The sequence below is a fragment of the Hyperolius riggenbachi genome, chromosome 1, assembly GCF_040937935.1.
Source record: "Hyperolius riggenbachi isolate aHypRig1 chromosome 1, aHypRig1.pri, whole genome shotgun sequence".
In the NCBI taxonomy this organism is placed as follows: domain Eukaryota; kingdom Metazoa; phylum Chordata; class Amphibia; order Anura; family Hyperoliidae; genus Hyperolius; species Hyperolius riggenbachi.
Genome location: NC_090646.1, coordinates 168,029,483 through 168,045,273, shown reverse-complemented (window position 1 = coordinate 168,045,273; position 15,791 = coordinate 168,029,483). Strand labels below are relative to the sequence as shown.

General features: G+C 41.6%; 1 protein-coding gene and 1 long non-coding RNA gene across 3 annotated transcripts in view; one reads left to right on the top strand and one right to left on the bottom strand.

The window, feature by feature from the left end:
* Positions 1–15,791, top strand: part of TLL1 (tolloid like 1) — a 219,729-nt gene that overhangs the window by 96,067 nt on the left and 107,871 nt on the right. For both annotated transcript variants that reach the window (XM_068278831.1, XM_068278832.1), the window contains one exon: positions 11,098–11,208. In XM_068278831.1, coding sequence (XP_068134932.1) covers positions 11,098–11,208 — 111 coding nt within the window. The remainder of the gene's footprint in view (positions 1–11,097; positions 11,209–15,791) is intronic.
* On the bottom strand, positions 478–2,099 carry LOC137546652 (uncharacterized). Its single transcript, XR_011026315.1, has 2 exons — positions 1,872–2,099; positions 478–716 (listed from the first exon to the last, which is right to left on the bottom strand). It is a non-coding gene; the product is annotated as an uncharacterized lncRNA (long non-coding RNA).

The following is a 15,791-nucleotide window of genomic DNA, read 5'->3' as shown; positions in this document are numbered from 1 at the left end:
TACGATAATGCTGGCAGTGTCTGCAGATGTATGCTGTATCCAAATGTCCATACCACTCTATTAATCCGGCTAATTTTGGGAGGAACAGATATGCAAAAGGAAGTTTCCTGACATTCATTTGTTATGCAGTCCATGTTGAGAAAAGCCTGCTGTTCCTACAGATAAATACCCTTTAAAGCACTTACCTCAGCAATAAGAAGATTTTTCCAAGATCCCTGTTTGAAAGTTCAGTTAAATCAGTCCAGCAACAGCAACTATCTTCTGTCTCGGAGGGAGTTTTGGTATGGGAGTTTAACAAGACCCAGATTTAAGAGGGAAGGGTGTGAGATGCACTGGTCTCCCTATAGACTTTGCTCATAAACAGGAATAAAAATTATTTGCGCAGGATCAGGACTGCCAAGAGTAGATCTCTTACAGGTGGCAGTGCTCCCATTAACGTGCATTATATGTGGAGCTGAGAAAACAAGAGGAGACGTATTTGTGTAACGCAGTATGCATATGTATTTTGCTGTAGTCAACACATTATTCTCATGGGGAAATCTCCTCATGCTGGCATATGATCAAGTGAAATGAGAAGTGCGTAAATACAACGTTAATGGGCTCTGAACATTTGCTGAAGTCCTCAGGGTTTTCTTGATTTCCTTTTTAAATAATTTTATACAACATCTTCCATCTCTATTAGAGATATTCTTGTCCAAAGTTATAGATCTTCTTTCCTAGTGTGTGAAACGTTGCAAATTAGCGGTTTGTTGCATAACAGTATTTGAGAAAATAAAATAATTGTTATTCGTTAGGTGTCTGCTTTCTGATATGACAGAATTTTAAAAAGGCAATATGTATTTTTTTTCTTTTTAACTTAAATTAGCATGGTGCTGCTAGATTACTAGTTTTAAGTTGGCTTGGGTGACAGTCTGATAGCACTGGCATATACCACTGGCCAACTATCTATGGGTGTGGGGGGGGGGGGGGGGGCTTAGCATGGTGCTACTAGGTTACTAGTTTTGAGTTAGCTTAGGAGACAGTCTGATAGCACTGGCATATACCACTGGCCAACTATCTATGGGGGGGGGGGGGGGGGGGCTTAGCATGGTGATACTAGGTTACTAGTTTTGAGTTGGCTTAGGTGACAGTCTGATAGCACTGGCATATACCACTGGCCAACTATCTATGGGGGGGGGGGGCTTAGCATGGTGCTACTAGGTTACTAGTTTTGAGTTGGCTTGGGTGACAGTCTGATGACACTGGCATGTACCACTGGCCAACCATCTCTGGGGGCCTTAGCTTGGTGCTACTAGGTTACTAAGGGGCTGGTTCCATCTTGATGCTGATATTCTGATAGCAAGGTAAAGTGAACAGGGCTGCATTTAACTACTGCGAACACCTGTGCACAGTGCCAACCAGGTCAGAAACCATTAATAATACCTTTACTTTCTACATCACAGTGGTTGAAATAGGACTATTATTATACTCAGACACCACCCTTATCATTTATGGTGGAGGCACCCTGAAGAAGATTTGGATCACTAAATGCCATATTACTCGTATTACATTTAGTGTCACTTACTATTAAGGCTTCAAAGTAAATCCTCCGTTATCAGCAGTTTAAAAAATGCCAGCAGAGTTTATGTAGTCATCAAAGGATTCCCGTACCATTTGACTTGTCTGTGCCTGTCTTGCATTTCAGCAAACTTGTCACAAACCCGGGCATTAGCAGCAGATTGTACAATGAGAAAATACACAACAGAATGGATAGAAAGGAATTCTCTGTGTCACCAGCAAGTAGTCCCTGGCTTATGCTGAGGCAGAGAGTTTAGGAAGGCTAAGGACCTTTACAGGGAAGGAAGGGTTGAATTTGATAAAATGGTTTTTACCAGTCAGTAGCTTTCCTCTCTGGCAACAGTAGACGGACCTGAACAGAGTGCCTGATAGTCTTAATAAGTACAGTCCAAAGAGATCAGACAGACAGCAGACTGAGACAAGGGAAAACAAATATCAGGCCAGTGGCAAACAGGTAGAAAAAGTGAATAAGGACAGAGGCCCGGTTCACATTAGCGTTTTTCTGCGGAGCCGGCCGTAAGGATCCGGCCATCAGGATGAGGAAAAACTGTCAGTTTTTACAGCCAGTGTGCTGTAAACTGTCAGTTTTCTATTTGTTACTACGAGTATGACAAGATATATATATACACTGTACAGCGCTGCGTAATATGTCGGCGCTATATAAATACTAAATAATAATAATAATAATAGTATGTAGCTGAAAATTCTTCCATGTCCGTTCCGCTGAGCAAAACGGTCCAGAAAATTGGGTCCTGCAGCATTTTTTCATCCGCTCAGCGGAACGGACCACGGAACCGTACGGCCGGTTCCGTTGGCAAACGCTAATGTGAACCGGGCCTAAGCCACACCAAAACTGCAACAAATTTAGGTTGAAGTGGACCTGTACTGAGAGGTTACAAAAACTGTTTTTTTGAGATTGCTTGGCTGTAACAGCTATCATTCTCACGTAACAGGCACAGATTGGCTCAGAGGACACATGTCTCCTTCCACCAATCCCTCCTGACTTGCGGGCCATTGGGATCACGCATATCACCTGGCGGAATTCACGGATGTGACTATCATGTTCGTACAGCTACAGCAACTGTGGTAATGGATGTGACGATCATGTCCATTAGGCTGAAGCAGTTAAAGAATATTTTATAATTTGTAAAAACATTAATGTAGAGCTTCGAGGATCGGCTGGTGTCAGTGGCAGTAAAAGTTTTACAACACTGCCACAACTTCAGTGGCAGTGAAGCATACTTTCAGTGTACTGTATGCTTCACTGTGCATAGCACCGATTTTATCACAATGCAACGTGTAAAGTGTGAAAGGACCCTAAAGGGGCCCATACTCTGGTCGATTTCAGCCATAGATCAGAAATCGATTCTTTCAAATCTAAAGATCGATTTGCATCCGATTTCGATCAATTTTGATTGATTTAATCTATCTGAGAGGATGGAAAATCTAGGTCGATCTGCTGCTGGCAGCAGATAGATGGCCCATAGAGTTGCATTGGATCTAATGGTCCAATAATGGATTTAGATCGATTGTCAATAGATTGCCAATAGATTTCCTTCTGAAATCTATTGGAAAACTGTTCCTAGTGTGTGGCACACATCAGATAGATTTCTGTCAGATTCGACTTGACAGGCATCTGACCGAAATCTATCTGATGGTTAAATCTGCGGCAAATCTATAAGTGTATGACCACCTTAAGTGACTATGAATACAAAAGACATAGGCCTCAATTCACTAAGCTTATCTCCTATCTTTAATAACGTTTCTAGAGTCATCACCATAGTGATAAGGCATTTAGTATTCAGGACACATTTTACCTCAGGCAAACCTAAACCTAAAGTTAACTCTTCAATACTTAAAATAACTCCAGAATTCTAAAGTTAAAGACAGGCTGTTAATGAACTTTGTGTGAAAATAACTACAGAGGAGGTAAATTTACTACAGAGGAGGTAAATTAACTACAGAGGAGGTAACTTAAGGAATGAAGAGATAAGATAACTCTCTCACTGTGTGGAGGTAAGTTTTCTCTTGCCCTATTATCTCTAGCAGGGTCTTAGTGAATTGAGGCCAAAGGACCACAACAGTCTGGAAGATGGCATGTTTAGAATCAAGTAAACAACGTTATATCCATTTTCCTAATCTCTTAATATACTGTATGTATAGTTTAAGATACTGAGAGTGGGTGTGAGCCATGTTGTATAATTGTTTTCCCAACCATTGATATCTGATACAGGGTGAAAGAGAATTGCCACTAACAGCCCCAGATTTTTGTTTCATTCTCACAAGTATGTCCTTTTCTGAGAAATAGTGGGGTGTTTTTCTCCGAACTGGTTGTTTTTGGACATAGCATAATAATTACCATATGTTGTGCGATCAGTTTAGGTACAAATAGTGCTTGGCTGACATTGCATTTAAAATGTTAGCGTACTAATACTTTTATGCTAACATTTTATTATAATAGGGCCCTGATTTATAGTGCATCTCATTTGCTTTACTGATTTCAGCCCAATTTTATAACACTGGCTGTTACTGTATGCTTATATTATTTGTCTGCTCTACTTATTACACCTATGCAGATCTTTTCAGCAGTCTGGCATATCCTCAGTATGATTTGATGATGAGTCAGTTTTTTTTGTAAACAGTCACATGACCATATTTCCCAGTATTTTAAAGTGAACCTGAGCTGAGACTGATATGGAGGCTGACATATTTACTTTCTTTTAAAGTGTACCAGAGAAGAGTACACTTAAAAGTTTTATACATACCTGGGGCTTCCTCCAGCCCCATCTGCACGGATCGCTCCCACGCCGCCGTCCTCAGACTTCTACTTCAGTACCGGATCCCATAACTTCGGCCAGTTGATGCAAGCGCAGTGCGCTCCCTCTGTCTCTCTCTGCCTGGAGAATAGTACTGCGCAAGCACAGTACTATTCTCCGCTGGAGAGACTGAGGTAGCGCACTGCATGCGTAAAACTGGCTGCGACTGGAGGAAGTTACGGGACTCGGTACCGAAGAGGGAAAAGACTGAGGACAGTGGCGTGGGAGCGATCTGTGCGGATAGGGCTGGAGGAAGCCCCAGGTATGTATAAAACTTTTTATCCTTACTCATCTCTGGTTTCCAGTTTCCTGGCTGCCCTACTGATCCTCTGCCTCTCATACTTTTAGCAATAGACCCTGAACAAGCATGCAGCAGATCAGGGGTTTCTGACATTATTGTCAGAATAGACAAGATTAGCTGCATGCTTGTTTCTGGTGTAATTCAGACATGGCTGCAGCCACATAGATCAGCAGGATGCCAGGCAACTAGTATTGTTTAAAAGTAAATAAATATGGCATCACCTCAGGTTCACTTTAAGATATAAAATAAGCAATGTGAACATGTTGCATCATTGATCAGATTGTTATTTTAAAATATTTTATAACTACGCTTAACTACAGGGAAACTAACAGTTTAAATATTTCCATTTAACTGTGCAGTGATTTTGTTTGGTTCTGTACTTGTGTTCTGAGTACCACAGGGAAATCTGCATATTCTAACGCTGAAATTCAAATACACTTGAACTAAAGCATTAGGGAGCATTTGAATTGAACAAGAAGGTTTTGTGCAATAATTACCCAACTGATTACAATGTAAAAATGCAGCCTATAGCATTTTATAGGATCTATTATTGACAGAACTATTGACTGGCTGTTGGTGAGCAGTCTTCAGACTATGGTGCTATAAATCATCAAAGTGATTTTAATTTAAAAGTGTTGTAGCAAGGCTGGAAAATCAATTGTACTCTGGAAATATGCAGTGCATTTACCACCTCCCAATAAATACATTACAGAATGTGCAGGCAGGTCCCATTGGTGCTAATGATTTGGACAAGTACTGTACTAACCCATACTTTTGTTCTAATTCTCCCTACGGGCTTGTATTCTAAAATGCCAATATAGCGAGCCCCTGCTGCATTTAAATAGGAAATAATTAAAGCTATTCAGGCCCAGAACACTCATGAAACAATTGGTGTTGATGCAACTACAGTATATATATAATACAGACAATTTAAAGCAGATCCCAACTCTGAATGCACATTTTCCATTCTTTTCGAAAAATATTATATTTTTGCATATGTCTATAATGGAATTGGTCCTGTCCCTTTTTTCCTTTCATGTGGCTAGGAATGTGTGTAAGGGTGAGTAAAGCACCCTTGGATGAAAGCACAGAGACAACGGGAGCCCAAATGGTGCAGTATGTCACAAAGTATGTTAAAATAAAAATCAGGCGAAAATGAATACTTACAAATGGAGGTTGCATAGGGAGCAACCAACCACTGGGAGCAGGTGAAGATGTACAAACCTGACTCCACTCAGGTACCCAGAGAGGGTGGTGATGGTTGCACTCTTGAAAAAAACAGTAAGGTCCTGACATGTGGCATCCAAGGGGGTAAGAGGAGCTCAGGAGTGTATGAAACTGAGTTAAAATCAAAAAGCAAAAAGGGAGAGGTGGAAATGAATTTTTAATAAGCAAGGCATTTCGTAGGTCTCTGCCCACTTCCTCAGGCTAAGCAAAGCACCAAAGGGTTTCAACAGCCAGGTGCAGATCATTGTGGCTAGAAAGCGTTTTTAAACAGAAAACTCCTGTTTTATCGAGGCAACCCCAATTTTCTGTCATTTGAACTTGAAAGAAGCCATACTCAATTCTGTGGCTTTTCTAAGGGCTGGCAGTTTTTGAAAATGTAGGATATCTTGCATGAAAGAGTACATTCTCAGAATCCTTAACATTTGCCAACCTCCTTTCTTTATTTCAAGACATACATATAGAAATCGGAATCAAGGAGACTTGGTATCATTGCTTTAACTCTCATGACTGAATGTTAACAATAAAATAAATGTAGGACAGGGTGACACAGGGGTAGTCTCAATAAAAGAGGAGTTTGCAGAGAATTACCAGGTTATACATTTTCTCTGTCTATGCTGGATGTTTTAAACATTCCATTTCCATTATTCAGCTTGTGAAATCAACTGGAGTAAGACTGGATTCACACTGTACCAGATGAAAAACTGATCCTGTAAAAACTGATCAGTTTTCCATATAATTGTATCAGTTTGTTATATTGGGCCTCTTTTTTCATCCAGTTTCCTGTTCCATTCTTGTGTCACCACCCGCTTGGTACCTGAGGCTGCATTCCTTCGCCACTGATGCCGCCGTCCATTTGGGTCCCTGCATGTAAAAAACTCTGGTATACAAATCCCAAAGCCCCATTGGAAGCATCATACTCCCATTTGTCTGCAAAAGATCAAAGGGAATCCTTTCTGAGCGTCAGGGAGGATTTTCATTGGTCCACTACTCAGTGAACCAATGAGAATCCTAACTGGTGAGGGACAATTCCCATTGGTCTGTTGCAAACCATTTGTAGCCTGATGCTTCTGACGTGGCTCAGAGATCAGTATTCTTGCATTTCAGGAACCCGAATGGATAGTGGCAGAAGTGGCAGAGAACTCAAAAAATTGCAGCAGGTGAGTATTTTGCAAAATGTACACAGCGATGCTGTTGGCCTCCATTGCCATCTGCTTCTTCCGGGCGATAAGGACAAAATATGCAGGTCCCACAGTTGTCTGAATGGACCCAACAGATTCGTTCTGGACGGACTGATGTGACCAGATCCTATTGCTTTGCATAGGAACCATTTGGATCTGTTTTGTTCAGTTCTGATAAATGTAATGTTAACGCATGCACAATGGTTGTTGTTTGAAGAAATCAGGACAAACATGTTGAAATATTCATATTTCAAAATTGACTTTGTGTGTACAAAGCCACCTCCCACTGGTGCACACTTCATGGTCATAGAGAAGAAATAAGCAGTTCAATTAGACTCATGTATTTGCAATTTTTGTAGCAACAAGAAATGATTAGGAATATTTTGCTGCATAATTAGGCACTGAGTCAAAGCAAGTCAGCTGTATTGACGGTGTTTCACCTTGTAGTGACCATGCTTGTCAAGCATCTGTCTGAGGTAATTACATGTTGTTGATGCATCTAATGTAGGCACACCCTGAAGAGCTGTCCTTGGTAGCTGTCCACCTGTCAGCTTGATGCCAGCGAGATCCACAGATAGTTCATTATTATCTACAAGCAGCACCCTGTTTTGTCATTAATGATGCTTTCAAACTGCTGTAAGCTGAATCTTAAAGGCTGATGTGTTTCTGTTTCTTTCTGTTTTTTCTGTGTTCTATTTATAAATTAATCATTTTTTCCCTCTTACTTGTATGTGTCTACCATATTGTGTGGCACGTTACGGAAAATGCTGAAACAGCATTGACTTTTACACTCATAAAGTGATCATGTTTCCATTTAAAACTATCCATAGCCAGCCGCAGATTGTTCAATATTTTGGTTAGAAACCATAATTTTATTCGGGTCTGCTTGAATTCTTTTTGCTGCCACATGTTTGAATACAATAATTGTTATACAGTGCCAAGTAGTACAAAGCTAGCAGAGGGATGGTAAAACTGAATATTCTGTCAGATATGTTTAGAAATCTGATAACAACTGGAAGATAATGTGTGATAATTGATCGCTTCTTTGTGATGTTCAGCTCAAAGAATATTGATAATTTATCTGTTCTGTCTGCAGTTGGCCCATGCACAGCCACCTTAGCGTACTAACATATGTGATGTGGTGGCACTACAGTATTTGAATGCACTGTCACATACAGTAGGCAGGGGAACCTTAACTGTCATGGTATGCAGGGTTGCCCTCCCTTTTTCACAGTACTTGCGTATTGCTATGGATTTAAAACTGTGATGTGTAGCCTCAGGGTGCCTACATATCACCTATGCTTACACAGTGTTAATTTTTTCTTCCTTTCCGTGGAGTGACTATGTTATTGCAGTAAACCTAGCAAAGCAGGCTAGGTACAAAAGGATGCAATACGTTTAACTTCCTGCTTGATGCAGATGTGTCCACCAATGAGACAAACTAAAACCTTATACACATGCCTGACTTAAAGCGGAATATAACCCTGCATTTCAACTTTGCTCTAAAACATTATTTACAGTATATTATATGCAACCAGCATTTTTTTTTAGTAGACCAGCATTGGAAGGGTTACACAGGGCTTTGAAGTTCCTGGAGATTTCTGCAGAGGCATCCGAAGCTCAGATAGTTACATTTTGTTTACATAATTGTATCTAAGGGCCCTTTTCCACCAGCGCAAACCGCAGCACAGTTTGCGCTGGCTGAATCGCAAAAACGCAAACCGCTAGCGATTTTACAATCGCTACGGTTTGCTTTTTAACATAGGAATCGCGGTAGGTCATTTCCACTACCGCGATTCGTTTTTGTCGGGAACGCGAACGCGCGGCGGAGCGATATTTGCCGCGATTTTGCTATGCAGTGCATAGCATAGCAGCATCGCGGCCGCGAACGTCGGGGAATCGCCGGTAATTGCGATTCAGCAATCGCTAGCGTTCAGCGTGAACGCTAGCGATTGCTAGTGGAAAAGGGCCCTAAGTGTTGAATGTGACTCACTCTCTCTGACTGAGCTGGAGGACAGCCAAAGTGTGTAACATTCAACACTTAGATACATTTATGTAAACAAAATGTAACTATCTGAGCTTCGGATGCCCAGGAACTTTAAAGCCCTGTGTAACCCTTCCAATGCTGGTCTATTAAAAAAAAAATGCTGGTTGCATATAATATACTGTAAATAATGTTTTAGAGCAAAGTTGAAATGCAGGGTTATATTCCGCTTTAAGTCGACTGATGCAGTTGATAATGACCACCTCAGCTGACAATTAGGCGTGTGTATGGCAGCCAGTGACCCCGACCCCAAACCGCGAGCCATCCGCTGGGCAAATCTATTCAACTCCAGTGATGCTGATCTAATTGTTCATGCCACTCCCCCGCCCACCGCGGGATGTCACACACGACAGCTGGCGTCCCCCCGCATAGCAAAAGAGTGCATCATCAGCTACACAGCTGACGTGTGTGTGTGCGGCCCGGATCTGCAATGATGCCCAAGGGGATCAGGTTCTGATCCTCGACGGGCAACATCCGTCAAAGGTGTGTACACACCATAAGAGAGGAGAATTCTGAGTATCTTTTACGCAGTTACTTTGGCTTCCAAAAAATGAAATGGTAGTTGTACACTTGTATGTATGGTAGCTGTGAATTGAAAAAATAATATTTAATGTCCATTTCAAAACACCTTGTGAAGTGATAACAATTGTTGTATAGATTTAAACCAGTGGAGTTATGCTTTGAATATCCATATGCTTGCCTTATTACAATATTTCTAGAAGAATGTAATAGCAAACATGAGTACCTCACTCATTTGTTGGGTTCCTTAATAATTTGATGTAAGTCAAAGGAGATCCAGTTGGCTGACACACAATACTCCAGGCAAACATACATACAGAGAATTGTTCAGTCCTGGACTGTGCACAGTGGCTAGCAAGTCAAACTGTTCCCAATTTTTACTAGATAGGAAGACCAGGCACTGGTTCTCACAAATTGTAAACACTTAATTTGTTGATTCTCAGGGCACCAAACAATTACACACACTGGGAGTGAAGGAAGGTTGGCCTGACAATGGATTTACGGATCTCCCCAGTTTGTTTGTATTGGCCTCTGATGAAGCAGGGATACCCTGGAAATGGTCAGGCCAACCATTCTTCACCCCCAATGTCTGTAATGGTTTATAGACCAAAAAGCCTCCTTACTGTTTTGCATAGCATTTTAGTAAGAAGGCTTTTTGATCTGTTTCAGCCCCTTACACACTTCCAGGAGTTCTGGTTCACCATGAACTTGCTGGGCAAATGTGACTCTGAGTGTCTCGAGTCCTACCCCATAGAGCCATATGTAGTAATCCATGCCATGCACTGATGAGTATCAACCAATACGAAACAGTCTGTAAGCATGTTGGAATAGTTTGGCTCTGTAATATTAACAAGCTGACATATCACTACATTCCATTAATTCTGGAGATGTGTTTAGTTATCAGGGACAAAAAAAAGATGATTTGCATATTCAGTGGTGATGCATTGTGGGACACCTCAGAGCTCACGCCAACCTAAAAAATCGCAAATACCTTCTGTTTTAAGAAAGGTTACCTTCTGTTTTGCATCTCTTGTAAGCAACACCAAATTTGGCAAAAGTGTTTCTTTTTGCTCACTAAAAAATATTCTAATTATCTCGTTTTCTCATTATTAAAAATCTGCATCACCACATAAATAAACGCATAGAACTTTAACCAAAAGTGTATTGGCATTTTACATGCTTGTTGTAAATAATGTGCGTATCTTTTGTGAACTTTTAATTACTTTACAAGTATGCGAACATTGTCTAAGAATGCCAAGAATGTCTGTCATATATTTACGAATGGGTATGTCTGTACACACAAGACCATAGCAGTATAGGAGGATCACAGCGCAATACTAGAGTCAATGGCCCTGCTAATGTGTTGGAATGTTGTCCTCATAGATGTGAGAACATTGAACAGAGAACAGATATAATTCCAAATGATTCAATTTCTTTATGTTTGCTTTTTTATAGCTGTCTTTTGGGGAGATATTGCCTTAGATGAAGAAGACTTAAAAATGTTTCAAATAGACAGAACTATTGACCTCACTCAGCACTCTAATGATAAATTGGGACACACCACAGGTAAGTTTTTCCAGATAAATACAAATAGTAGACGGATTGGATTTAATTAAGCAACAATCAGATGTTTTTACAGGATTCCCTGGTTGCCTGACTGAATAGGGAAAGGCATTCGGCATTGTTGTTTTTTCTCAACCACTTCACTGGGTCATACATCAGGCGATTTGGGGGCTGAGCGGCCATCCGTTACAATTATCATAATCAAATCTGATGAAAATCGGTGCTGCCAAATGCATGGCCAATCGACGATGCAACCAATTTCAAGTTAAAATTGGTCTCATTAATCAGTCGGGCTTGCTGCAAGATGTCGGGCTGTCATGGCCGATCGCGTTAACATCGGTAAAGGCAAGCGATATCAGGACGAGCAACAAACGGTCAATGTGCTCCTCTGGTGCCCAGTGCACTATACATTACCCGTCCGCGGCCGCTCCGGGCTCCTCCGTCCATACACGCGCCCCACGTGGTAGCCGGTGTACATGTGGGCTCGTGTTTGATGTCACACATGCGACCACATTACTCCGCTAACCACATGGGGCGCATGTATGGATGTGGAACCCAGAGCCAGCAGCGGATAGGCGCAGGATGCGTAATGTACAGTACTCGGGGGACAGTGTCAGGCTGGCAAGTTGGTTGTAAAATGTGTGTTAAAACACCTATGTCTTCTTTCTAATGTAAAATGTGCACTTTTGGGCCATAACCCAAGTTTTTTTTTCTTTCAAAGAAAAATGTAATAGATGTGTGCCCCCCTATTAATTAACATGGGCGGTCACATAACATGCTTTTGTATGGATGAGCCCCTTGATCAGACAGATGACTCTGAGCTGGCCTTACCTCTCCTCCCTCACCTATTCTGAAATGGCCAATATGGTGAGGTAACAGAAAGTTGAGCAAGGCACAGGAGAACTGCTTTTTTGGGTCTGTAAAGAAGTACTTAGGTGTTTTTTATTTCTAAATGAATTGCAACACAATATTATAGGAAGCCAACAGTACACAGTAGTAGGTGCCAAAAAGTGAGATGTTTATTAAATAACGCTAAAAGATATATCCAGACATACAGTTTAAAAGGTCACAGAGATAACAATGGAGCCTACTAACTTCCAACAGTCATAAATTTTAGTAGTCACAATGACTAAATATGTCTTAATACAGTAAAAGGACAGTTGTAGGTCTAGAATACAACTACTCTTGTGAAGAACTGAAGGGTTTCATGGACGAGAGAACAGAGAATTTTGTCAGTAGAGTGATGTCCAGACATAAAAATCGTGCAGCTATGTCTGCACTGTGAGAATACAGGAAGCCAGCAGCTGTCATCAAAGGTCAGGTGTCCCACTTTGATTGCTTATATATTTCATGCTGAAAGCAGTCTGTGGTGTATGGGCAGGCAACAGATCCATCTCTGTTCAAATTTTATCAGAGAGAGATCTGTCACATGGTCGATCTGCCCTTACATCGCCTGATCGCCTGATGAATGGACACTAAGCTTATACACACAAACTAGAAAAACTTGGCTGAGAAGATTTTTCTGAGAGGTCTCTGAAGAGAACGTAGTGTGTGTGTTGGTGTCCCACAATACTTAGCGATCCAGAATGACAGATTGGTAATGACACTAACCCTAATCAAGTGTAAATGATTGATACTTTATAGGCATTTGTATTCCTGATAGCTCAGGTGCTGTGCTGGGTTCATACTCTGTTGAATGGGACCCTTGTCTTGTTATTCTTTCCCTCCTCTTATGTATGTGGGCAGTTTTCCCTTGTAGTAGGATCTATAGGATCTACTTTACATCACTGGTTCAGACTTAAATGCTAATATAGAAATTACTGGATTTTATGCCTGCTCATCAGCATATCCTTCCTACAGCTTGTAACGATCGGTGTCAGCACGCAGAGAGAATCTGATTATTGGTAATCTGCAGTATCACCAAGAATGCAGATATATACCTGATCATTGATGATCTGCAGAATCGCCGATAATACAGATATATTGCTAACCTCTGGACACCTGGACAATGTGAGTGTTTGGTGTAACAGTAATACTTTGAGTATAGCACAGGAAATTAGAGACAGTATGGGCAATACTGCTCTAGAGATAAGGAAACCTTCCAGTAGCCTGAGACTCCCCAAGGGGCGGAGTCAGGCTGGAAGAAGGAAGGTCCAGAGTGACACTCAAGATGAATGTCACTGAGCGATCTGGAGACTATCTCTTAATAGTAGAGACAGCTCTCAAGGTCGGGCAAGCCAGGTCGGCAACACACGGTCAGATAAGGTACATAGACAGAAGGTTGATTCGATATCCAAGGCTAGCAGGGTTTGGCAACAGAGAATCAGATATGCGAGGTACCGAATCAGAGATCAGAGGAGTAGTCAGGAAAGCAATAGGTCATAACGGATATCAAACAATGCCTAGTCTGGGTGTGAGGTCCTTGGTCTCTACACCCTGGAACTAGTCTGATGTATAACAGAATGGTAGCACAAGTTCCCTAGTCTGAGTGTGAGGTCCGTGGTCTCTACACCCTGGAACTAGCCTGATGTATAACAGAATGGTAACACAAGTTCCCTAGTCTGGGTGTGAGGTCCGTGATCTCTACACCCTGGAACTGGTCTAAGCATAAGCAGATTGATACAATACAAGTAATCTGGCTCAGTGTGAATTCCCAGGTCCACCTGGTTCAAACACACTGCAGTATCTGACTACGGTCTGAGTGCTTCCACGTAGTGTTCTAAACGGCAGACAACTTGTGACTGGCCAGCAGCAACTATATATAGTGTAGCGCTCTCTGGCGCCACCCCTAAGTGATGGACCAATAGAAACTTGCTCTGGCGTCAGCTGACCAGCCTGGTCAGCTGGTCCCCTCTTAGCCGTCATAAAAGTTCTGCCTCTCAGCGCGCGCGCGTATTCCTAAACCTATGTGAACTAACAGACTCAGCCACACCAGACGCACGCTACTGCGTGCAAACCGCCGCGCTGGACGCAGAACCAGCCGCCTCGCTGTCAGTACATGCAGCGGCTTTTCCGCGTTCTGCCATGTTACCAGGCGCACGCCTCCGCGTGCAAACCGCCGCGTTGGACGCGGAATCAGCCGCCTTGTTGTCAGTATGCGCAGCGGCTTTTCCGCGTTTTCTCACACAGCTTCTCTGCAGTCACAGGGGAATTTTCAAAAGAACTTTCAAACTATCATGTTCTTTCCCAGCAGTTAATCAGACCGGGTGTCTGAAGTTCACTGTAGATTGTCCATCCTGTTAAAAAGTTGCAGGAAGAAAGCCTGCACCTGCCTCTGTGACCTTGATGATCCTCGGTCTGGTGGACCAGCATTTCATCCCTTTCATCTTGTGCTTCCAGTCTCAGCATGACCAGTTCTACAGGAGCTGAAAATGTGTGTACATTACGGCTGGAGATCAGCTGTTACTGTGCTGATGTGCTAGGCTGGTTTTATTACTTGCAATGTGTATCACTGACTTGGAACAAGCATACAGCCAGTAATGTGACAATGATGTTGAGCATTGGATCATTGTGGTTGTTTAAAAAAGTATTTGGACAGTGATGGCTAACCTTGAGTCCCATGAGGCTTTGCAATAATCTGATAGCTCTAAGCATAACTCGGAAAGGCAGAGGCATGATGGGAATTGTAGTTTTGTCACAGCTGGAGTGCCAAGGTTAGCCATCACTGTATTAGGATGACAGCCAAGTATATTACATTTGTATAAGGTGGTCATCAGTGGCAGTCTCTTTATCTGTCTTCTTATAGGATGAGTTCCGTATGATGTTAAGACGAATCAGCAAGCATGTATGCTAATGTCCACAGCCTTATTGCTGAAAGAAATATGCATAAGCAAATAATCATATCTGCCAAAATTAGCTTAAAGGTTACCTAAACTCTGGTGCCCATATGCAACTCATGTTTCTCCTGGCTTTTCTCTTTTCATCTTCTGGAAAAAAGTAACTTTTCTGCACTTTTATTTGAAAAACTATCCAAAGATAGGTAAAAAAGAAACATCAAATCTATTTTCAGTATTTTCTTGTTTGCTGGAAGCTTAAAATGTATTTATTCATAAGTTGTGAAAAAAAATCTTCTGGAAGAAAACTTAAGAGAAAGGTAAATTGAATAGGGGCCTGGAAGTCTTTTGTTAATAAAAGTTGTTGGTATCGTATTTTCCCTTCTGAGGCATGATTAGTTACACACCTTCAGTATGTTTCTGTTGAACTCCCGGTTCCTCGGATATTCCCACATCCTCTCTGCATACTCACAGGAAGTCTTCAGGCGGCAGGAAATAGGACCATCTGAGGAATGGGGCTTCACACAGACAAAGTAAAAATATTTAAACTAATCATACTTCAGAGAAGAACCTACAAATACGTTTTATGTAAAAGAGACACCCAGAGTTTAGGTACACTTTAAGCAGTTCTTACCCTTTTTAAACAAATATAACTACATATGTTAAAGTATGATATTCATTTGGAAGTGCAGAATAAAATCCCTAAATGCAGTATGTAAATACATTTCCTTGCAATTGAAGAGCAGCTCAATACTTGACACTTCGAAGTGTTTTACTTATGGCAATAGACATAATACACACCTAAAACCTAAT